This window comes from Lissotriton vulgaris, chromosome 8 (genome assembly GCF_964263255.1).
Source record: "Lissotriton vulgaris chromosome 8, aLisVul1.2, whole genome shotgun sequence".
Classification (NCBI taxonomy): domain Eukaryota; kingdom Metazoa; phylum Chordata; class Amphibia; order Caudata; family Salamandridae; genus Lissotriton; species Lissotriton vulgaris.
Window position 1 is genome coordinate 1027011910 of NC_141696.1, and position 26481 is coordinate 1027038390.

At 42.7% G+C, this 26481-nt stretch overlaps 1 protein-coding gene across 1 annotated transcript in view; it reads left to right on the plus strand.

The window, feature by feature from the left end:
* Window positions 1–26481, plus strand: part of LOC147698257 (uncharacterized) — a 955135-nt gene that overhangs the window by 25348 nt on the left and 903306 nt on the right. Inside the window, exons 2-3 of the mRNA XM_086936205.1 lie at window positions 3000–3153; window positions 10232–10433. Coding sequence (XP_086792331.1) covers window positions 3000–3153; window positions 10232–10433 — 356 coding nt within the window. The remainder of the gene's footprint in view (window positions 1–2999; window positions 3154–10231; window positions 10434–26481) is intronic.

Here is a 26481-nt window from a genome sequence, read left to right on the forward strand (position 1 = left end):
ATATATATGATGCCTGTAAGTAACAGAGCAATCTAGTTGCATGCATGGCACGTAAATCATACAATGTTGTTGCTAAACAGGCCATTTGCTTTTTTAATTTATTAAACTTGTTAACGGAAATGTCATATTCATCAATCACTTTTCTCAGTAATTCACATGACACTGACCAAAAAGCTGTATACATTTAGAAATATGTACTCTTAGGTTAAAGGGAAAAACAAATATTAACAATTGAACTAAATTCTATCTCTATTTAGAGATGTTGAATAGGGTGAAAAAAATAATAACATTGGTGATGTAAATATGTGTAGTATGACATATATGGGCTAATTGTGATATCGAGCAGACTTGAGTCCGCCCAGACAGACCTCTGGCCGGCGGTCCTGGCCGGCGGTCCTGACCGCCTAATTAGGATGCGACCGAACATTGGTAGGTAGCATTCCTACATTTCCCTATGAGAGCATGCACCATGGCTGTAAACTTTAGGGAAATGAGAAATGAGAAGTGCAGTTCATCCCTGCACACTATGGCAGGCACCTTGAGGTGCCTGCCACAGGGTGCAGTGATCCACAGGGGGGCAGCATAACTGCACACCCAAGAGGGCCCTGCTGGGTGCCCACAAACGCGGTTTCCACCTTGGTTTCCATGTCGGACAGGCCGGCATGGAAATCGTGCCGAAAACCGTGCATCATTATCTCAAGGGCAGAAAGGCCCACCCTTTGAGATTACGTGCCGTTTCCCACTGGCCGACAGGCTCCTTGAGCCCCTTGGAAGCCAGCTGGAATGACTAGGCGACTTAGCCGGCATTGCAAGCAGAAATATCTTGATTTGTCCTCGTTTTTTTTTCTTTCTATGTGTGCTGCATTTTCCTTTTTTTATGGGTGCTGCAAAATGCATCACCATAGAAAGAGGAAAATGCTTCTATCGATATTTTTTGTTCTGGAAGGTTTCCCTTCCTGCACAAAAGAAATCCTTTCTACAACAAAGGCACCTTTGTACCATGGTGCAAGGGTTTCTGCATTGGCGCTATGCTGCCAAAAGGGGGGAAGAATAGGAACGCACCACTATTCTAGTAAATATTCCCCTTTGGGTCCATTTCACAATGGTTTCGTACACTAGTACGTTTACAATTTTGAGTAAATGTACTCGTTTACAGTATTTGAAAACTACTAACGTTTTATGTTTTGCTAATAAATTTGGCGCTGTTTGGCAAATCTACACAAAGTTTTCCCAAAAAAAGTTCATCCACCACTGTTGTATGTCTAGCCAAGAGAGCTACAAACTTGCTCCAGGGAGACATTTGTTTACAAAGGATCAGGCGTTGTCCTTGCAAATTAAGTAATCTGCACAGCTGTGCTTAACGCAGACAAGCATACATGATTTGTGAACTGGGCACAGTCTGATAAAAGTTCTTTCAAAAAGCTGTAACATGTTTTTGTCTATCTAGGGCAGAATACGTATAATCAGATAATGAATGAACATTTGTGAGTCATGAACGGTACAGAAGCAGCATTGAGACTTTACAACAAAAGAGACAGACATTGAAAATATAATGTGGTGTGTATGCAAATCAAACCTATGGCAGTTTGGTCTTTAAAAAAAGGCTGTCATATATTGATTAATAATGTATAGTACCACATCTCTATTCTCTCTGAATAAAATAACACTTTGGAGCCACAACTGGTTTAGAAAGATATTATAAGTCTATGAATGATTAAAGCATTTATATGTGGGGATGTTGAATATATTGATGTCTGTCTGGGACTTTCCTGAACTAGTATGATGTTACTGCAGTTGTGGAGGATATATTTACTGACAGCTAAATGAAATTGTATTTGTGGTAATAAATAAGAAATGACTGCTGTTGTTTAGAAACATTGTAGAACTATCACAGCAACATTTACTTATATGTTGTCTTGCAAGCAAACGTTTGCAATCCCTAAAAGGAATATTAGATAGTTGTATGAAAATATTTATATCAAGACCTTATGAATGAAATTGTTTCTGGTCAATTGACCAAGAAACAGGACAAAATAAACTGTTCACATCAATGATAGTTTATCAACTGTGCGTACAAGAGACAGTAATTGTACTTGATTCACAGACAATTAATTCCTCAAATGATAAAGGGGTGAAGACTGGTCCTAGGCTTAACACTATGAAACATGAAACTGAAAAATGGGGAAGGTGTAAAAGGATATGATTTGTGAACAAAAAGTATGTCAGCCTATGTTGTGAAAAAGAAAAAAACAAACACTCTTGGTAGAACCCATACACTGATTGTGGATCATGTTTTGTAGGCTTATCTATTCAGCAATCAGTAAACTGGTCTTTGAGTGCAAAATGGTACAGCAGCAACATAAAGGATTCATGCATGGAAATCAATCATATGTCAGAAACATCCTACTGAAGAAACAGGGGAAGAACTGTAGGTAGAAATGTAATTATTAAGGGGATCCTTTCTGTGGTGAATTTGGACTGACTTTTTCTTTAGTTTCACTCTTTTGATATAGGTACATTCTTTCTGAGGGAACACAGCCTCTCTTCCATTCCATGAAACATCCCAAGTGCCAGCAAATGATCTTCAGCATTAGAATTGTTTCTATCAGTTTCATACTGTGCTTCATAAAGCCAAGGGAATTACTTGCATCCCCACACTGCTATATAATGCAATATCTCCTCTTGTTCCTTACTGTGTTAGACATACTTCAAATTTCATTCACATCTTTCATCTATCATTTATGGTACGGCTTCATCCTTTTACCAGGGCAGAGTGTGTTGCTCAATATATTCCATAGTTCCCTTTGACTGTTTTTGGAACAGTGGAAATAAAGATGTTTCATTTATCTAGAAGCAAATCATTACCATTCATTTTATCTATTTAGAGGAACTTAAGTTTGGGCTGCAATATAGTGCAACTTCTCCAGGAAGGTTGGAATCTTTTTTGGATTCCTCAGACTGTCTGGTTCTTACTACTCTATTCTTGGTGTTCCTTGCAGATGCCAGATTGCTATTCGAAAAATAACATTAACACCTTTTGCATACTCTTTCCAATTGTGCTTTGTGGTGATCAAAACTGTTAAAAGTGGGATTCCTGATTGGCTGAGGTATACACCCAGGCCAGGCACGACCCACCACTCTGGCCAGTGTAAGGTAGGTACACAATAAGATAAAGTGTGCTCCCCCTCAGGTAGCTTGGCACAGAACAGACAAGATTATCTACAAAGGCAATGTGTAAATTATTTGTGCATCACCCACAGTAACACAATGGATACACCACAAAAAGACTCCATGCAGGATTAGAAGAACAAAGAATATTTATCAGAGCAAATTAGGACCAAAACGACACAGCTCCAATCATTACTAGCTGAGATATGAATTTTTAAAGAGTAAACCAAAAACAGTTCTTAGAAATCAATAGCACTAAAAGGTTACTTTATGTCACAATAGACCAGGGTAAATGCAAAGTTCAGGCCTATCGCGATGGCGTGCAGATTGCATACAGTTCCAAACAGGTCCTGCCGAAGTTTTACCTTCTCAACCTGAGCCAGGTGCGCCATTCATGGGAGAGAAGGCTGCCAGTAGCAGATAGAGCAGCACTAGCGATGATCCTGCGGCCACGAAGTGTCGGCCGGGCATCATGGTCAGCAGGCGGGGATTCGTTGTCAGCGATGCTTACCACATGGAGATGATACTGTGGCAGCTTGCTGTGATCCTTCAAGCGAGTGATGCAGTCCCAGAGTGAATGGGACCATTCGCCTTTGTGAATGGCTCAATAGATTGATTTCAGGGTCCCAAAAACTACTTAAAGGGCCCAGGACTGCAGATGCCCCTCTTGGGGGTCAGTAGTAAGTTGAAGGTGGCTCCAGGAGCTGTAGATTAGCAGTTGGAAGTATGTTGTGCCCCTGAGACTTCAGAAGAACAGGAGGCAAGCCAGAAAGTTCTTGGCAATTGCTTGAAGGGAAGGCAGAGCCAAGCTCTCCTTTCAGCAGAGTCATGGAGCAACAGGCAGCAGAACAACCAGCAGAAAAAAAATCCTTCCAAAAAAGCAGTCCAGTTGAGTCTTTTAAGCAGCACGGTAGCTCTGCTGATAGAGGTTCAGTTCAAGATCCTGAAGTGTCTGATTTTAGGGGGTCAGAGATATAGTACTTATACCCAAAATAGCCTTTGGTGTAGTGGATGACTTCAAAGGAACTGTCTGAAGTGCACTTGGATCCCTTTCAAACCAGTCCTCTCTGCCAAACTAACCCTGGGGCATAAATCAGTGCTTTGTGTGAGGACTAGACACTGCCCATTCAGCTGTAAGTGTGGGACACCTCTCCCCCTTCCTGCTGAGGAAGGCTATCGGAATGCAATTGAGTCCTCTGTAACACCAAGCTCTTCCTGTGTTTGTGGCTGTTTAGATGGAATGCACAAAGTCTTGCTTGTACCCAGTCCAGACATGTATTGGAGACAGACTGTCGGGCACAAAGAACAGTAATTACTGAGGAATGTCCACTTTCTAAAAGGGGCATTTCTAAAATAGGAATGATAAATCCAACTTCACCAGTAAGGAGGATGTATCATTACCATTCCAAACATATCAAACTTGAAAGAGCTACTCCTCTCTGATCAGGAATTACAGTTTAAAAGTGTATTAAGGAATTTTCAATACTGGCCGATGAAAGGGGTAGGCTCACAGTAGTGAAAAACGAAATAGGCTATTTGTCACTAACAGGACATGAAAAACAAAAGAGTACATTTCCTACCTTTGACTTACATGGCGTCCCGCCCTTAGGATTACTCTGGGCCTACCTTGAAGGTGACTTATATGTAATAAAAGGGGGTTTAAGGCCTGGCAAGCTGTTTTAAATGTCAAGTCATTGAGGCTGTAAACTGCACACACAGGAACTGCAATGGGAGGCCTGAGACAGGTTTCAAAGACTATTTAGGTGGATGTCACAGACAGTGCTGCAGCCCTGTAGTAGCATATGAAATACAGACCTGTGTATACCACTTTACAAGGGACTACCAGTACAACAAATGTGCCAGTCAGGTATACACCAATGTCATCATGTTTTAGGGGAGAAGCACAAGCACTTTAGTACTGGATAGCAGTAGTAAAGTGCTCGGAGTCCTATGGACAACAAAAGAATGATAAAAAAACTGGAGGCAAAAAGCCCTGGGAAGACCACCCTAAGGAGGACAGTTGTAACAATACCAGATATCACATGTAGCAAATTGAACTTTTCTGCAAGTTCACACCAGATTTTTTGCCTTTATGGGGGTCCTATTTTTGCTAATATTTGGGCTCTGTGTAATGTGACACTACAACTCAGTTCCACTGTGCATGTGTCCAGGCTCTAAAATAGTATTGCTAAAAATAGTTTCACCCATTTATTTTGTTTGCCTTCCCTGTAAGGTAATAGGGAATGAAGGAGAAAATACACTAACAGCATGGAAGTAAAATGTCATGGGTGGACTGCAGGGTGCATTCGCGCTACTCACAAATAGTTTTTTTTTAAATTGCTCCCATGAGAACCACTGTACGCTAGCTTAGCTGCAGTTTAAAGACTCCACAATAGCACATGGTAAGGAAAGACTACTTTTATATTTTAATAAGTCACCCCTAAATTGTACCTTGTATACCCACAATGAGCTAAATGTATTATAAATGGTACATTATATAAAAAGTGTTATCTTGCAGTGACTGGAAGCCTGAATGTAATTTCACTGTGTAGGCCCCAGCTACAGCTCAAACACCCTTTTTGGGATATGCCTACGGCTTGTGCTGTAGCTTCAAGCAGTTGAGCACAGATTTCCTCAGAATTGTGTTTTGACCTAACCAAATGACTTTTATTACGTTGGTGGTGGTCGCCCCCTCTCAAATTGATAATCCAATTTCTGACTTTACTGGTATTCAATTTACCAACACTAGGACTGATACAAGGCTAGGTTGCTATCCTGGTATTCGTACTTGTCACCTTTGCATAACCACATATGACAGCTACAAATGTTCAATTTGCTGAGCCATCCTACCATCTTTTACACCTGTAGGTGGCATTAGTTTATTTTCCCCAATAAGCTATGTGTTTAGTGTCTGGTGTGCTAGGCAGGAGATTTTGGATCATTACAGGACACTCATCTTTTCTGCAAGAACCTGTTTTACTGTTCACCAACTCCTTAAAAATGTTCTTGATCTCTGCTGTTTGCTGATGAACAGTGCCCAACATCTCTTTTGTTGTTAAAGTTTCTAATCTTCATTACTCCTACCCCCTTTTTTCCTCTGATAATAATCAATATTATTATTATTATAATTACTATTAGTAGTAGTAGACATATATGTAGTTGCAGTAGTAGTAATGGTTGTAGCAATAGGAGAAGTAGTAGCAGTGGTAGCTGAGTTACAGTAGCAGTCGTTTTTCTGATACCATACATGTGCTAGCTATAAATGATCATCACCCTATCACAAAAGCAAACCTGTCTGTTCTCCACACATATAAAAGGTCAATGACACACAGTGTAAAAGAAATAGAGGGGCATATTATCAAGGGGGTTTATCTCCGCTTTTTTGGCTTTAGAAGCCAAGAAAGCGGAGATAAAATTATCTCCCTATTACCTAGCTGTCCCTAACAACAGTTAGCGACAGATAGTAGGAGATAGCGACCATCTTGGGCCCCACTTTGCATGTCAGTGATATTTATCACTAATGACATGCAAAGTGGGCGTGCCAAGATGTTAGCGACTGGAAACAGTCGCTAATATCGCTATCTCCTATTACCAACTTTTGGAGATATTCGCGCTAAGCGCAAATATCTCCAAAAGCTAACACCTGCCCTGAGCAGTTCTTAGCCATGTTATCCAATGGGAGGTGGATAACATGGCTAAGAGCATTAGCTCGGTAATGCATGAATATCGCTGACTTTTCAGCGATATTCATGCATTGCGGCCGATTTTTATCGCATTTGCGATAAACCTTGGTAATACCAAGGTTTATCTGCGATAAAAATCGCCGCAGCTCAGCTGTAAATTTTTGTCTCTAACCAAGCAATAGCGATAATTATCGCCATTGCTTAGTAATATGCCCCATAATCCACTGTTTGCTGCATTACATACTGTGCCAATCTGTGGAGAACACAGAAGGTATCCAAGACGCCCACTCAGAGCAACCAGGAGTGCCACATCACATAAGCAGTACCCCAACATGTTGGCAGGACAGATCTTTTTTCGGTGTGAATGCTCTACTGTATGAAAACCCTCAACAGACTGTGGGTGTTACCAGCTACTCGATCACGCTGTGCAGAGTTAACCACCTTTGAGGTGTGGCCCTGAGCCTGTTTTAAATATTCCACCACACCTACCCTTGTGAGAACTCATTCATAGGGCCTGATTAGGATGTCGGACGGTCGGATCACTGACAGGCCATCAGTGGCAGGCCGAGCACCAACATCCCATCGGACCGACTGCCGCATTATGATGCTGGCGGTCGGACCCTAATCTGTCGAACACAAGATTGCCAACTCAGCCAGGATTATAGATCCCGATAGGGCGGTGGTTGGAGCAGCGTCCTGCAATGGCGGTGGTGCCGGGGCAGGCACGCCATTGTGATTCCAATGCCCCTTTCTGACAGCCTCATCATGGCAGGAACACTGGCATAAAAAAGGTTGTCGTAAAGGGATATGGAGGGCCACAAACAGGGCCAACGCCCATTTTCGGCCACTGAAAAGTATGCCTTGGGGCAAATGTAGTGCCCCCACTCACCTCTGTGCACCATGTGCCATGCACAACATGGTTCGTGGCACATGGTGCATGGACGTGCAGAAGGTGCTGTAGGGAGTCTGCATGTGCTGCGGCCCTTTACCAAAGCCGCAGCATGCCCGTAACGAGTCTGCAACTGCCAGCCTGGTAGTCACATTGTAAAACGGTGATCAGAGCGCCCACATGCTTGTCGGTGGTCTCTTGACAGCTGCAATAGCGGTCAGCAGTCTGGCCGCCTGGCAGCAGAATGATGCCCATAGTACGCAATGGGATGTACGGCTTTACAACGCGTACATTTACATCGCGTGCCGTTACAACACGGTTTTTTCAACGCAAGTCGTTACCACGACTTGCGTTGGAGGGGGTGCGGACTTAGGAATTTTTTTATTTACTATTCCAACACCAGCCTACGTACAGTAGGGAAGGTGTTGGATAGTAAATTAAATAATTCCTTGTCCTGCATCACCCTCCAGCGCAAGTCGTGGTAACGACTTGAGTTGAAAAGACCGCGTTGTAATGGCACGGCGGTGTAACAGCTGCGTTGTAAAGGCTGTTCACCTACGCAATGCAGGGTTCTCTGGTGCAGAAGTAGTCTGCACCCACAATACATGGTGCCTGGCTCTGTGCCAGAGACATTGTACATTCTTTAGAATAGGGGTACGAGATGGCCGTCAGCATATTGATGGGGTCCATTATGCATAAGTTTATGAATACATTTGGTTCCTGTATATGTTCCGTAAGGAACTGTGGAAGGGCAATAGATATTCACATGTGCCTATATGGTAAGGTGAAAAAGGAACACTAATGTGCTGGAACTGCACGCCTGCATTCAGGGTTATAGTATGGCCTTATGCCCCAACCCCTTTGTTTCACGGTAATATTGCACCATATTCTCAAAATTGTCAGTCATCTCAGCAGTTTAAGGGTTACATTTTCAGTTGCTCTCCCATGCTCCATTATCCACTGGAACAGCCACGCACGAGGAGTGAAAGAGAAGGATGTTGTGATTCCATGGCAAAAAACAACAAAGGCTAGCACGTAAAAATGAAAAAATGAACAACTTATCGGAATGACACCGCCGTTTATTGATCGGAAAGCACCCCCGATGCCCAGTCGCTCTACTGAGCATTGAAAAACGAACAGCACGTAAATATGTACCAACAAGCAGAAAGCGTCAGCATAACAACATTACAATATGTGCTTTTTGAATGTGAAAATATGCAAAAAATGATATGTCTTTGGGTCGTGGAAAAAAGAATCTCTGTGGAAGATATACCGCTGCTTTTCACGCTCGCCTGCACCCAGAATCTGCTGGGATTTTCCAATTCATGAATCACGCATATAAGCATAGTAAGCAATAAACCCCTGGAAAATATAAATACAAAATGCATGCCTTTCGGCCAACGACGATAGGTCTAATTAATTCAACAGATCGCCAATTGCAGAAGGAGTGACAAAGGCAGTTATTAGCTGGAGGGAATTGGCGCAGTCTATTGCTTGAAATCGCTAAATCTATTTTTAAGCACATGCCTGGCCCACGATTTACGCGCGCGGGCTACTCTCTTTCAATAGATCTTCTGCTGTCAAATGTTAATACGATGTTTGTATTATTCAAGAGGCTGTGGTAGGGAAATGCTACGAACTGAGGTCATCAATTGGAAAATAGTGCCTTTAGGCCATTACAAGCGCGGGTCTGTCTGCTGGTGGGGCTACTGCTTAGAACTGGCAAGATATTTTTTCAGCTCCTGTGCAGCCCAATCAAAGTCGCGTGTGTAAATTAATAATATAGAAGTTCCTGGTAGAGTAACTAGATGCAAATGTTTGGTTCGACAAGCATGCATGCGGCTGTTTTCCTATTCATTTTGTATTTCTAAAATGTAAATGCTGTTTTGGCTTGTATGGCCTCAGATGTGCATTTAAAAAAATGTGTTTTTTGTTGGATATGTTGTTTATATTAATTGCTTGCTATTTGATTGGTTCAACTGTGAATGCGATGCAAGTTCACTGCTGGCTTTCTTGTCAAGCCTTTGATATTTCCCATAAATCAGTATAATTCCCGACCATGCCTTCACCCGTAAAGTATGTGTGGAAGGAAAAATATAAACTGTGGCACCCAGTCATGGAAGGCTACACGCTGCCCATGGACCTGTGAACTTTTTTAATATCAACTACGGCCTTGAAACCCCCAGAGGGGTGTTGTTATCAAAGGTGCAGTGGGTGCAGTGGCACCGAAGCCCAGGACTGAAATGGGCTCACTCCTCCCAAATTATGACTGTTTTTTCTACCAAAAAAAGGAAACGGGGGGGCATTGTCCCACTTACATTGGGGTCTCTGACACCCGTATTATCCACTAACAGCACCCCTCTTGCAGATAACCGTGCTATTACCCTGGGTGCTCTAATTATAACTCTCCTTGCTAGAACCTATAATTTAAAAAAAAGTGAAAAACTAACGGAAGAGCACTAACGAGCGTATCCTGTGCTCTTCTTTGTAGTCCCAGCGCCGTGTCACTTTCCACCTCCCCGATGGCTCCCAGGAAAGCTGCAGTGATAGTGGTCTCGGGGACCACGAGCCTCTGGGCAATGGAACCCTGATCTCACACCCTCTCCCTCTGGTTCCGCCGCAGGACGAATTCTACGACCAGGCCTCTCCGGACAAGCGGACTGAAGCGGACGGCAACTCGGACCCCAACTCTGGTAAGTGAGCTTCCGCATACTGTGTTTTGTCCTCAAAAGTAGTTCACAACATCAGCATTGTGATTTAATGTCATTGCATGCCGTATTTTTATTGCTCTGATACCTGTTTACTGCGGCAGGTGCATCACAACACAAGAGGTGTGATATGGCAAGCATACACGTGATAGCACAGGTGCTGCAAAATAAGAAATCATTAGATAAGTTGGAAGGGATGGCGAAGGTCATCTCAAGGTCAGATACACAGAACAGTTCTTTGCATGGATAGTCAAAATGAAATGACTGGCCACTTCTGTGATTAAGAAACTTTCGAATCAAAGAAATAAACACTCTGTACTGTATATAAGAATTGCCAAATGTATATTCCACTTCTTTTATATTTTAATAAAAAAACTTTTAAATAAAAAAAAACATTGGCATTTACTGGATACCACATCTGTTTGAGAATTGTAAAGAGTGAGCAATAAAATCCAGTAGAAAGTGTTTTGTGGTATCGAAATATGACTTTAAACGAACAGTTAGCTGGATGTATGTTCTATCCTAGAAAAAGGTGCCCCAGCCATTTTTGCCATCCCAGTATGTTTTTGGGACAGTTCAGTTGCAGCGGTCACGGAGCAGGAAAGCCATTCCTTCACATACATCACCCTGATTCTAGGCCTGCCTTTAGGCCTTCTGTTTTCAGGGTGCTTGGGAATGTGGAATGGGCAGAGGTTTTCTCCATCTAATCATTAATGGTTGGAGCTCTTTTCACTAAACTGGGCTGTGCCACGTTTACACAGCCCTTTGAGCAGCCGGGTGTCAGTGAAGCAGGCAGCAGAAAGCATGGCATACTGGCTGGCTTGTGTGGAACATGCTTAGTGCCAATTCAGCTCAGCTGGCAAGTCAGTAGCTTTCTCTGCCAGTTGGTGAGGTAGTGGGAGTCAGATGAGTGTACATTCACAGCATGGGTATTTTGTGGAGCAGGAGGATTTATCTGGGTCCCCTCGTCCAGTGACTGAAGTGCAGCAGTGCCACTATTTGCCTGCAATTACTTAAAATAGACTAAGAATGACATTATTGGCAGTCACTTATTTCTTTATAATGTCGCCGATTATAAGGAAAACACGTCAGAAGTCGACTATTCTAAGGCTATTACAGTCAACTTCTGACGTCACAATGCCTGCTGACAGAGCCAGCAGCTGAGGAGAAAGGCAGGTCACGTCACAAGGCATAATTAAAACAGCTTTTTAAAGGGAGGAAAATGAAAGGTTGCTTTTGTTTCTTCTGCTCTATTTTAATAGCTTACAATAAAGACAATTTATTTGTTGTTCTCCTTGGATAGAGAAAAGATAGTATCTTTCTGCATGTTTCTACATGCTCTGAGCTACCACAGTATATTTTTTTAAAAACAAACTTGTATTGAACTGTTTCTAAAGCCTGTTTGCAAACAATATCTTACAGGTTTTTGATCTGTTTAATTTTGCACTAGAGGTTTTACTTTATTTTCTTCATATCTGCAATTATGTTTGCTCTTTCATAAGAAAGAGCTATGCACTGTGAGCCCGATTCACAGAATGAGCTTAAGACTAAATCCTAAACTTACTACTATTTGGTATTCACAGAATGCACTTACTACTTTCGGGATTCACAGAACAGATTTAAGACTACTAACTTTACGTCCGCACTTGGGCCGTAAATTCCGGCCCGGAGGCGGAGTTTCTGGCTTGGGGGCGGAGCTTATGGCCCGGAGGCAGAGCTTCTGGGCCGGAGGCGGAGCTTGCGGCTTGGAGGTGGGTATTTAGCCATGGCTGAAATCTCCACCTCTGTGCTGGAAGCTCCGCCTCCAATAAGCAAGCTCCGCCTCTGGGCCGGAAGCTCCGCCTCCAGGCCATAAGCTCCGCTCCGAGTGCGGACGTAAAGTTAGTAGTCTTAAATCTATTCTGTGAATACCGAAAGTAGTAAGTTCATTCTGTGAATCCCGAAAGTAGTAAGTGCATTCTGTGAATACCAAATAGTAGTAAGTTTAGGATTTAATCTTAAGTTCATTCTGTGAATCGGGCCCCAAGATTTTAAGTGGTTTGTGTGGCACTATATTATACAGGACAGCTGCTGTATACAACAAGGCTATTGCAAGTTACCTCGGAGTTCTGCAATCTTATAAAGCAGCGGTCTTGCACCTGAGGGGCAGCCTCCCTAGGGGTCCTCAAGTGGTCTTGGGGGGCTCTAGGCTCCGGCCAAAAGAAGCAGTTCTTGGTTTTAAGCTGGGGGGGAAACGAGTGGCAGTAAGCCGCTCTGGAATGGGCCATTACTAAACTCTTTTGTAATTTATATTGTAGCTGGGGGTATGTGTCAAATGGAGAGGGACTCCAAATATTATTTAAAACACCGAACCCCATTTATAATAATCACACTTTTGGATACTTTTACATATTAGTACGGCCTGCCTCAGCAGAATAGTATGTTGGGCAATCATGTATTTGGTTTTAATATTTAAATGGTAACATAATTTACCTGCAATGTTTAAATATGTTTTGTGATTATATATGTCGAGACATATTTGAAAATTGCCAATTTAATAAAAAATAATTGGGAAAAATTCTGATGGGGGCCCTGATGAATGTATTTTTTCACTGGGGGGACACTGTTACAAAGGAACTCGTCCACGTTCCTCTATTTGGTTATAGAACTTCTTGGTGACTTGCAGTAGACTTATAATGTAGGCAGAAGGTGTTTTGTCCCTTATATTACAGCCACACTCTGCAGTGAGAGAGAGAGAGAGAGACTGTAATACTATAATAAAGGAGTATTATTCAGAGTGAGAGAAGAGCCTCTCACTTACTTTAATGGCAATGGTTCTCTGATAATGCATTTCCATAAGGGAAAGATGGTGTTCTGTTTCTTTCCTTAATTTTCCTTCGGGTGTCTTGCATATTCCTATCACATAAGTCTTCAAATTATGCAGTGTCTCTGTCCAATTGGTTTATGTGTGTTTTTTTCACGACCTGAGGATATTTTTTAATTTCCGCAGACAGGCAAACGCATGAATGTGTTCCTTTCACGGAGCTGTGAACAGAGGGCAGATGCTTTGACATTTCATGTGCCGCACAGTATGTTATGTGTATGTCACATTTTTTGACATTTGTAATTGATGTAATGGCGCCAATTCAGGCCTTCGGGAATATAACATTTAGAATAAGTGTGCTGAATGTGAAACAGATTATCAAGCTCCAAAGATTTCTCGGGTCTTAGATTGTTAGAACACTTGTCATCACTTCATTACTTAAACATGGCTTAACATAGTTTCATTATATAAATAGAAATCTATAAATATACATACACACACACACACAGACACACACACACATATATATATGTATATATATATATATATATATATATATATATATATATATATATATATATATAAATATATATATATATATATCAAAACCCTTTCAGGCATAGAGTGACGCATGAACCATGCAAAAAAAGAAGCAGAGAACTCTAGGCAGTTCGCAAGTCTAAGTGGAAAGCAGCTCCATTATAGAGCACTTTCAACACCAGCGACACTCTAAATTTGCTCACCTCAAATGTCTACAAATATTTTCACTGCCGATTTTCATAATTACATTTTCCACAGCCCTCAGGTGGGCCTTAGATCACACGTGCCCCTTTTCCAATCTGATAATCCTCGTGCTGTTGTAGGCTGCAGTTTAGTAACCAGTCACACAGACAAAAGTCCAGTTGCAGAAAGCGGAAAATAATTGGTTTCGACCTGGCCATACCTGAATGGAACAATCGGGACTTCCACTCCCGGCATACTGCTTACTGGAAAGGGAGTGCCACACGGGGATAAAAGGTGAAGGTCTATTCCAGGTTTTACCAAAGCGCCACCCTATGCTTACGGTGCCTGGAGCACTGAAATACGTCAGGGAGCAAGATTCAGTGGATTCATAAAGCTGTTTCCCCTGAATAAATGGTTTTGCAAACTAAATCCTTGTGGAGTGCTACTTCAAAAGCTTGGGACTTTCTTTTTGAAATATATATATATATATATATAAATATATATATATATAAATATATATATATATATATATATATATATATATATATATATTTATATATATATATATATATATATATATATTTGCTGATATCTGTCGCTTCACGCTGAAACAGCTCGCGTATGCAGCATACAGGAATGGACATATATATATATATATATATATATATATATATATATATATATATATATATATATAGCGAAACTTGTCACTCGGAACACAGGATGCCCGGATACATAGTAACAAAGAGCCGACCCAAAAGTGCTGGTGAAAGGTGATTTATTCCAATGGAGCCAGGGCTGCCGCCATGACGCGTTTCGCCTCCAGGGGGCTAGATCACATGACAAACTGCGAGAATCAAGCAGGACTTTTAAAGTGACAGTGCATTAGATCGTGTCATAGCAATAGAAAAAATACTACACATGGTATTGCTGCATTTGTGCAAATCGGAAACGAGAGTGCCCAAGTGGAACACCAAAATTTTAACCCGAACAATTTACACATTTCAATAAAATCGAATTTACAGATTTTAAGAAAAAATAGAGCATGTTTAAATTACACAAATCGGCAGAAGAAGGAAACACTTGCAAATATGTACATGGTAAATAAATTCATCTATGTACATTATTTAGTGTTGAGATCCGATTTATCCTATTGTGTAAAAAGTTAGAAACAATAGCTCAAATATCAAATATCCAATAGCAGCATAAGTATGACACAATAATTTTGTGTGATCTGAATAGAGCCCAAGTGGGCCGGTCACAATGTCTGTCCAAGGCATATAAAGTGCATAATGTGAAAGTGCAAAGTTGGCAAAGTGCAAAAAAGTGGTAACAAATAATTCCAAGTTTAAAATCAGAACCAGTTATATACTGAAAGTAAGTATTAAAAAGTTCATCATATGTACAAATGGAAACATCATAAAGGGAACATATAATTACTAATATATCTGGACAGGTCTTTTTTGGCATATAGGTTAATTCTAGAGACAGGTATAGAGATCTTCCCTGTCATTAAGGCCACTAGGATATTTGGTGTTAAGTTCCAGGATGTATCGGGTCTCAAGGAGACGGAGTTTGGCCTCGCGGTCACCTCCTCTCCTCGAAGCCTCGACACAATCGATCAAAAAGAATAGAAGTTGATCAGGAACACCTAAATGTTTGTCCTGGAAGTGCCTGGCAACCGGATAAATTTGATCATGCCCAGATATTGCACCTATGTGTTGGAGTATCTGTTTGTGGGCGGGCAGTTTGGTACTGCCCTCATCCTGGAGCCCACAAGGACACTCCAACACATATATAGCATAATCTGTTTTGCATGTAAGCCACTTTGAGATGGCGGTAGGATGCTCATGAAAAGGATTTTTAAAATGAGTCCTATTACTGCCAAATCGGCAGGCTTTGCATTGGGGGCAAGTCCTGAAACCCTTCTTCAAAACTGACCAGGTGGTAGAAATCTTTGGTTCCAAGGTATTGCTAACTAGAGCCTTTGACATTGAGGGGGATCTTCTGAATGTTGGAATTGGTATATATATATTACCTACTGACGGTTGCCAGTAGGTAGTTATAGTTAGAAACTAGTTTCCATAGGAAAAGCATTTTTTGATTTGCGAATACCTTTGGCGTCATTTGACAAATGTTTGCGAAATTCTCCCAAGAAAATGTCTATCCAGGTCAGCTCCTATCCTGAAAGTTTGGGGGTGATTCATCAAGCGGGGACTGAGAAAAAAGGGGGTCCCAAAAAGTGTTTTCTCCATGTTAATTTCCATGGGAAATTTTATTACAGGTTACAGCTCGAACTGCTGAATGAAAGTACACCAAATTTGGCAAAAAGGTAGAGTTTGGTTCAGAAAGTGATTTTTTTTTAAATGGTGTAAATCCATTCAGTAGTTGTCGAGAAATTCAAAAAATAAAAGCGAAAAAATCAATTTCCCACAGGAAACTTTAGCCAAGGCTACAACCCGAACTGCTGAACGGAATTACACCAAATTTGGCAAAAGGGTAGTGCTTGGTTCAGAAAGTGACTTTTTTTAAAAAATAGTGTAAATCCCTTTAGTAGTTGCTGAGAAATTAAAAAAATAAATGTTTTGATATCTGGGGGAGCGGGGGGTTGGCGCACGCTCCCAACCACGAGCTTCACTGTGATTTGCTGCCATGACCACGAGCTTCACTGTGATTGGCTGCAAACACTCCAAACCAGTGTTAGCATCCATCTTGTGACTCGGTAGAACTGAGTCACAAAAAAACAGTTGAAAAAAGATTTCAAAAGAAGAAAAGGGGGCAGGTTAGAAACACACTGACCCCCTAGTCCTGCTCAGGGGGTCCCACAAGGAGCCCCAGGCCCAAACATTATTATTTTTTTAAACGTCCAAATGCGTCCAAATGGGTGTGCGTATCCGGACGAAAAAAAAATAAAGCGGGGGCTCTCCCACTTCATTTAAATGAGCCCCGGGTGGGCTAGGTTCTGGGGGCAATCGTATAATTATATTGCGGGGGCCTGCAGGGCCTCCGCAGCCCCAGGGACCACCACCTCCCCTGGGCTATGAAAATTAGGTGCGGTAGGGCACTCGGCCCTTCTGCGGCCCCGGGGACCGCCACCTTTCCGGGGCTTATTTTGTCATTATTGTTGGGCCTCCGAGGCCCACACAGCCCCCGGGATTGCCACCACCGGAGCTTTAATTAAATATGCAGGGGGGCCTCGTGGTCCCCCCGAACCCCTGGGACCACCACCTCCCCGGGGCTTTGAAAATAGAGGGAGGGGAGTACACACCCCAAAAGCAACTGATGTATATGTTTGCAAAAGCATAGACCCTATCTGCAACCTAATCAGACAGCTGCAGAAGCACATATATATCCAGTTGTTTACTAGAAACTACTTATACCTGCAGCAGACTCAAGGGTAGTTGCATTCACACGTTCATAGCTCTCTATTCCTCTACAGAGGCACTGAAGTATTTGTGTAGACATTTACATACACATTTAGACAGCCATAGAGCTACTAATACACACAGTCACATACCAACACATTCACTTAAACATCGTATAGCACTCATGCAGGTGTACTGCTACACTCACTGACATATGTAGGAAAATAGTGGCACAACCTTCTGAACCTTGCGGAGAAATAGTTCATGAATCATGGGTGATGGCTACTAGTGCAGACCCTGTCTGTGTATTCCTACTCCAAGCTTCACTTGGCATTTTATAGGGCTTTCTCAAGTATTAAACCCATGTTTTAGTGCACATAATACACTTATTTTTTTTAATTTGTTTTATTTATTTGCAAAGATTTATATAGCGCTTGCTAGACCTCGGGGTATTACAGCACTTTACATGAGAATCAGTGAGTTACAGGTTCCATAATATTATAGACTAGTATAGACATAGGAGAACAGAAAAAAACCCATAAGATTACACAATAATGTGAGATTATTAGCGCGTGCACACGTTTTATGGGGAGTGAAGAGATTGAGGGGGAATGGTAAACAGGGGTAGAGAATGCAGGTAGGAAAACACAACGGGGAGGCAAAGAAAACGATGTCCAATGTCCGGCTGGGTAGGTGCCGCTTGAGGGATGGACCAGAGCCAAACTCCTCTATAGCTGCATATGACAGCTCCACCGGGCATCAGCCAAAGTTGCTCGGGCACTACAGTAAGTACAGACTGTTTTGGTTTCCGCCCAAGGGCATCGTTAAAGTTCCATCAAGAGCATCAGTCACGGTGTTGCTGGTAAACGCCGTCTGCCTCATTCTCCAGCTAACCCCCAGGTAAGAGTGGAGAGAGGAGAGGTGGAAGGGACAGTTCCAAAGTTCACAGATCTTCCCCATTCCCAGCGGCAGTGGTGAGTGTTGGGCACTTCTCAGATATGCTGTGGGTATGCAATTAAGGATGATGTTTTGTTCTTAAGTAATTGAGAGAAGTCCCTTTGAGTTGAATAAGTTATTTTTAGACTTGTATTCCTCTATGCTAAGTACTACATAGAATATGCCATTGCAAAAAAAAATGACATACATGTTCACAAAAGCACAGAGCCTGTATTTCAGTTACAGAGACAGCTATAGAACCTCGTGTACATTGCATGACTCACCAGAAACTATTTATGCAGGCAGAAGACTAAAAGGTAGTTGCAGTGACACTTACATAGCTTTCTATTACCTAACTAATGTACTGATGAGTTTGTACAGCCACTTATATATACATTTAGATATACATAGAGGTATTATTGCAGGTAGTCACATACCAGCACATTTACTTAAACATCTCATTTAAATTTACAACTTTAAAAAAATCATATCTCTGGTACCTCTTATTCAATTTTAATAATTTTGATGACTTTATATTTCTCTCATGTATTTTTCTAAATTGTTTTGATTTTTTTTCTGCTGTCTATTTAATTTTGAAATTGCTGCTTTCACATGCACTGAACACAAATCTCTCTGGTGATTACTTGCTAATTTTGCTATAACTTCAAGGGGTTGAGCAGAGGTTCTTTAAGAAGTCTAGTTTAGCTCAACTGGATTCAGGTTTATTGAGTTTGTATGGTTACACCCTTCCAAATTATTAACCAAATTTCTGAACAAAGGGAACGTTTAAAATTTCCCTTCCAAAAACATGCTTCACATAGCAAAAAATAGTCAGGAATGTGTAGGAAGTACAGTTTCTTATGTTAAAAAGTATGCATCCATTATGTATTTTCCCAACCAGTCAAAAATATCTGCTGCATAATTAAAAAAAAATAATGTGCCAAAGGCACTTGAGGACAACATTTGCACCAAAAAAAGTTTCATCCCAGTTCCTCAGCTTGCAGAAAATCCTGGTTGGCAGAGGGGGAGGGGTAGTAATGCATCTATGCCATGCCCAGTGTTAGAAATGGGATTTCTGGTTGGATAGAGCATGCACCTAAGCCAGGCAGAAACCACCACTCTAGTCAGGGCAAGGGAGTTACACACTGAAGATAACCCCTGCTCACCCCCTTGGTAGGGTAGCCTGGCAGAGCAGTCAGGCTTAACCCAAAGGCAAGGCGTAAAGCATTTGAACAGCACACTCACACAGCAGCGACACACTAAGCACACCACAAAAGAAACTCCACACAAGGTTATATAAAACAGCCTTTGTATTATAAATAAACACATTAGAACCTAATCACATATATACCCTGTGCCACCAAGCACTTGTCATGACTTTACAGGGATGTGTATAAATCATTAGGCCAATTGGGCCACTGTTATAATCATCACATCACCAGTAAATACTGGCATAATTGCACTTAGCACAAAGCATGTGGCATGAACATCATAACAGTGCTCAGCATACCATATAATGCAGATCATCAGCCCCAGGGCAAATTAGTACACAGCTACAGCCAGGCATAGATCATAATTACACCTCTATGCCCACAGTCACTGTCTCCCCTTGCATAGGCTCCTGGGCAACCTGCCCACCTACCACAGAAAATGCTGGGCAAGGCTAAACTGGATACTCAGTTGAGGTCTCCCCTGGAGCTGCTCAAAAACACAGTGCCCCTGAATAACAGTTAGGGATATAGTTGCCTGTGACCATGCGGTGCAGCTCCGAAAATGCTAGAAATGCCTATCAAGGCTGAGCTGGGTCAACCTATCCTGCCTCCTTGAACCACGGCTCCCCGCAAACATGAAGTGCAGCCACTCAGCCGTGAAATGTCAAAAAAAGACAGCAGGGCATGGAGTGAAGCCTCTGTTGGCCCAGCCGACAAACAGGCTTTCTTCTGCCTGACTTCCACTCATGACCATAGGCTGCACCCACAACCAGGCGTGGCGCCTTGCCCTGCTGGGCATCCAGTGGCTTTCCTTGCCCCACCTCTGTCAACCGCATCAGCTTCCTGCAAAACAGGAGCAGGACCCGGAACGAAGTCTTGCCGGCAACCATGCGTCACCTCTGCCTGGCTTCCAGATTCTTTGCGTGCTTCCTTCTAGGCGGCCTTTCCTCCCACGCTACCAGGGCAATCCCCGTCCAGGATTCCGTGCTGCTTGTGCGCTCTTCTCACAGCCGGGGGCCATGTAGTAGACCCCCGGCTGCAGAACCAAATGTTTGGCATCGAAGGAGAATGAAGCGCTGCCCCACTCCTTCTGTAGTGCAAAAAGCGCTCCTCTCGTTCAGCACTGAGTGAGCAAACTCCTTGGGCACTGGACCTTACAGCATTCTCAAAGTGCGCTCTGCCCCCTTGAAAAGATTAAATGCTCCGTCAGCGCTTGTTCAAAAGAGCAGTTGAAGAGGACATGCATCACAATGGTTTTTCTTGCCCAGGGGCATAGAACTAGAGCACAGGCAGGCCAGCACACAAGGTCCCTCAGCAGATGGTCCTTTCAGCCCCCCAAGCAGGTGGCAGGTTAGTCCCAAATGGTGGTTCCTCCTGGCACACTGCAGTCCATGCAGCGTGCTCTCCCAAGGTCCAGAAGTTCCGTTCCAGCCTACAAGACATGGGGTCACAGCCCCAATACTTATACTCCACAAAGTCTTTCTTCTGCCCTGCTACAGGTCCCTAGACCCGGGTCTATTCAGCCTAGCGCTGACTTATCCAGACTCTCTGGAGCCATTGCCACCTCCCCAGGCCCTGTCACTCCAAGGTCAGACAGTCAATACACAATAGGCAGGTACAAAGACACATAGCACACAGAAATGCTTACTTCTAAAAGTGCTTTATAAAACAAAGAGTACCTGATTTGTATATTTGACTACTTTTTTATTTTGTGCGGAAAAAGAAACAGTGACCATAAGGTTCATATGTTCAAATGTCAACCATTTAATTTTTTTTTAAGACATATAGAAAGTACATTTGGAATTTTTGTCTGAGAATCAATAAAATCTAGCAATCACCAAAGGTAATTTTTGTGCAAATTACATTAATAAGGCAATGTGACAATATTATACAGTGCAAAAAATATTAATACATAAATGGCAAACAAGATTCTTCCAATTAATTATGAAGGTATTATACCAGCTGACACCATTTCAAAACACAAGGTTTCCATTCGCCTAACAATAGGTGGTTGTTACGGAGTTCCTTAAACCTACATGGGCAATTCTTCTTAATGCCCTACAGGGTGCATAAACCATTGTGCACCCTAATTTTGGAGTGTAGAGTTGATTAAACGCCCTATGTAACAGATATATTGAAAAGGCCGAAGCGTTTCTAATCCCTGCGATGACTTGCGGGATTATCATCAGGGCACTGGGGCACGGTGTAACCTGAAATTCATGAGATCGCTTCACATTGGTGAATGTGGATTGGACCTCTTCTGGGTGGGATCTAACATTTTTAACAGATGGAGTGGAGAACGCCTGAGGCTCGCTTTCACTTGTGTAGCTTATATGGTTTCCAGCTACTTCATTCACTTTTGCCTCGATACGCCTATTGTGTGTTAGAACGCGTGTTCAAGTGCTTGAGGATTGCACTATGCTGGTTTTGTCTGTACGCTATATCAAAGCGAAGTCCAATATCCGAGACGGTTCATCATTAGCTGTTTAGCAGTCAGTCTTCGTGCTGCACTATTCTGTTATGCAATGAACGACCGGAAATTGGCCAATTTCCGGTCGTTCTCCACTCCATCTGTAAAAAAATGTATATCCCACCCGGAAGAGGTCCAATCCACATTCACCAATGTGACGCAATCTCATGAATTTCAGGTTACACCGTGCCCCAGTGCCCTGATGATAATCCTGCAAATCATCGCAGGGATTAGGAACGCGTCTGGCTTTTCAATATATCTGTTACATAGGGCATTTAATCAACTCTACACTCCAAAATTAGGGTGCACAATGGTTTATGCACCCAGCAGGGGTTAAGAAGAATTGCCCATGTAGCTTTAAGGCACTCCGTAAACAACGACCTATTGTTAGGCGAATGGGGACCTTGTGTTTTTGAAATGGTGTCAGCTGGTGTAATACCTTCAGAAATAATTGGATGAATCTTGTTTGTCATTTTTGTATTATTATTTTTTGCACTGTATAATATTTTCACATTGCCTTATTAATGTAATTTGCACAAAAATTACCTTTGGTGGATGGTAGATGTTTTGATTCTCAGACAAAAATTCCAACTGTACTTTCTAAATGTCTTTAAAAAAAATGTAAATGGTTGACATTTGAACATATGAACATATGAACCTTATGGTCATTGTTTCTTTTTCCGCACAAAATAAAAAAGCGGTCAAATATGCAAACCAGGTACTCTTTGTTTTATAAAGCAGTATTGTTACTCATCCATACCTGGTTTGTTAAGGACGAAACCCCCCTTGTGTCATAGATACTTCTAAAAGTGGCATTTCTAAAACAGTAATAATAAATCAACGAACACCAGTATGCAGCAGTTATCACCACTATTCAAAACATACCTAACTTGATCACACTACCCCTCTCATGTATTACCACTGAAGCATATATCAGGGAATCCCCAATGCATTCCTATGAGAGGGCAGCCTCACAGCAGTGAGAAACCAAATAGGTGGTTTGTCACTACCAGGACATGCCTCACAGTTCAGGCACATGTCCTACCTTTCACCTACACTGCTCCCTGCCCATAAGGCTAGCTAGGGCCTACCTTAGGGGTGAATGATATGTGGCAAAAGGGGAATCACGGACGTGGCAACTGCTTTATGTGCCATGTCACAGCAGCAGTAAATTACGCGCACAGGCCCTGCAGTGGCAGAGGCGTGAGACAGGTTTGAAAGGCTTCATTAGTGGGTGGAGCAAGCAGCGCTGCAAGCCCACCAGTAGCATTTAATTTACTGGCCCTGGGTATGTGAGATACCACTGTACAAGAGTCTAATAGGTAAATCAAATATTCCAAACAGGCGTAGACCAATCTTACCATGTTTACCATAGAGAGCACATGCATTTTAGCCAGTGGTAGAAGTGGGCGGGATCGGAAGGGTACGGCGTGCCCCTACTTAAAAAAAATATTTGAGCTTGTTCCCCTACTTCTGTCTTTCAAAAAAGCATCCCGGGATGGCAAGAATAGTTCTACTTTAAAACGATTTTTTCATTCAGCTTCATGGGGAGGCTCGCACTTCTCTTGAACTCCAGAGGCTGCAGAAGCCCCTCCCTGAGCTTGCATAGACTGTGGGCTGTAAAAATTTCATTCCGATTAAGGCTGATTACCCCCTTTCGAATGACAATGCACCCGCCCTCTGCCTTTAGCATGTCATGTTCTAGTGAGATCTAAGTTAGTGATTACAGAGGAGGTTTCCCCAAACAGAGTACTGTGAGGAACTTGCCCCCTTGTGTAATTTGTCAACGTTGTACACAGAGTGAACAGGGCAGGAGCAGTGACGGGACAGGAGAGGTGACAGGAAAGGAGATGTGATGGGGGCAGGAGAGGTGACCAGGCAAGAGAAGTAACGGGCAGGAGAAGTGACGGGCATGAGCGGTGACGAGAAAGAAGAGGCATCAGGAAAGGAGAGGTGACGGGACAGGAGAAGTGAAGGGGCAGGAGAGGTGAAGGGGCAGGAGCGGTGATTAGGCATGAGCAGGAGCGGTAACCGGGCAGGTGCAGTGAACAGATAGGGGCAGCAAACGGATAGGAGCAGTGAACGGGGCAGGAGAACTAATGGGACAGGAGAAGTGATGGGGCAGGAGGGGGGATCAGGCAGGAGTGGTGACCAGACAGGAGCAGAGAATGGGCAGGAGCAGTGAATGGGCAGGAGCGGTGATGGTGCAGGAAAAGTGACGGGCAGGAAAAGTGATGGGGCAGGGGCAGGAGCTGTGACTGAGCAGGAGAGGCAAAAGGAAAGGAGAGGTGACTGGGTAGGAGAGGTGACTGGGCAGGAGAGGTGACCGGGCTGGAATGGTTACCGGGCAGGACTGGTGACCGGGCTGGATAAGTGACCGGGCAGGAGAAGTGACAGGGCAGGAGAAGTGATGGGGCAGGAGAAGTGACGGGGCAGGAGAAGTAACAGGGCAGGAGAGGTGACGGGGCAGGAGAGGTGATGGGGCAGAAGCAGTGATTAGGCATGAGCAGAAGCCGTGACCGGGCAGGAGCGATGGACCGACAAGAGCAGTAAACGGACAGGAGCGGTGAACGGACAGGAGCGGTGAACAAAAAAACGTTGGATTTAGGGCCAGATCTCTGTACTGGGGTGAATGTATGACATTGTTCTGCATTCTGTCCATCAGTGGTTCTTTTTGCTTTTGTCACCCTGAGTGGGACTAGTATGCCCAGACATGGGTCCTGTGCTCTCCATGCCACTGGAATCAAGCTATCCTGGCTGATGAGAACTGAAAGCCCGAACCCGGTCCTAGGATGCTCGTTTCCAGTCCAGGGAGGACCTGGCCTGGCAGTTCGGGCTGGTCTGTTGCCATAGGGAGCAGGATCAAGACTAATTTGCATATGGCTGGGTCCAAACTGGAATGGCATAGTGAGGAAAAAAACAATTGATTTAGGCCCAGATCTCTGTAAAGGGGTGAATGTATGACATTGTTCTGCATTCTGTCCACCAGTTATTCTTTTTGCTATATTATGATTGAGCAGCTAGTTGGCTGACATGAATATGAAGGAGCCTTTGTGGATTTCTGTGAGTCTAAATTCTTCTGAAGAGTCCCTTTCTCTTCTGACCCCTGCTTAACACATGTGTAGTGGAGGAGCCCTGTCTTCATGTCCTCAATGTTTGAGACACAAAATACTCATGGATTTCTGAACAATGAGAGTAAAAAGCATTAAGGTATATGTTGTTACTGTTTATATTTTGCAAGCTTTACATAAACCTGTATTCCCTATGAGTGTTTGCTTTTTTCTGAATTAAACCTCAAATAAAAATGTTTATCCATTGTTTGAATTAAATAACGTTATGAGCTGTAACTGGTCAGTGAAATGCTAAACGTACAAAAAATTGGTATGTTTTGCTATTTCTAGCCACACCCCTGACTCCGCCCACTGATCCAATCTTCGGTTATTCCCATCCCCTGATTCTCCACCCACAGTTCCCCTACTTTTTTTCCCCACTTCGAACACTGATTTTAGCATTAAACAGCAGAGATAAAGTGCCCAGAGTCCTAAAACCACCGAACAACAGGTCTGAAAAATACAGGAGGAAGGCTAAAGGTTCTGGGATGAACCTGCAAAAAGGGGCAAGCCCAACACCCAGTTTATGATTTTATTATGAATGGGGATAGATCTTTGGGTCCTTGATAGTCAGCTTTGATCTTCAAATGGTTGTTATGGCAAGGTAGATCCATTTATGAAACAGATTTCTGAAAAGACGTGCCCAGTTTAATGTAGGGAGTGGGACCATTTCACATAGAGTAAAAGGTTTGGTTTCAGTGTGCCTGACTCCGACCAAATGTTGTTGTGGATTGATGCTTGTAGAATGTCTATTGTCTATTCAGTGACTCTTTTCAATGAGTGTGTGGCATTCATAGCACATGATGCATCTTTGTCCCCCCTGGCTTGCCATACTGTACAATTTATGACCTATGGATGGTTCACATTTATCAGAATCTATAGCTGCATAATTTACTTATTTTCCCTGTTTTTTCACACAAAAGTGTGGTTACACCACAGTGAGGTTAGACTCTCCTAACATTTTCAGGGTTTCGCCACAGTCCACTATGAAGATCATTCTGCCTATGCTTGTTTAGAGCTGAAAAGGAGCGCCTCTTTTATGTGTGTTGAAAATGAAATATCGAAAGTAATTGAAAACAAAAGAGTGATTACAGATACATGCAATTCGAATTCGAAAGTTCAATGTGAACAAGGAAATTATGTTGCCCTCCTAATATTGTATTGAATATAGACCCAGGAAGGCTGGATCTGTACTATTTTTTTCAGGATAACCACTTGTTATACGATTTCCATTTACATGAAATATGTCTGATGTTATCCTATGCACAAACAATGACATGGATCTTGCCTTCCTTGACCTATGTCAGACATGCCTGTTGTTGAAGGTGCTGGTGTTCATGGGAGTGGAGCCCTGGTCATAATCGTACTGTCAATAAATATTACATATTTTTTCCATTGTGATAATGTGTAATTAT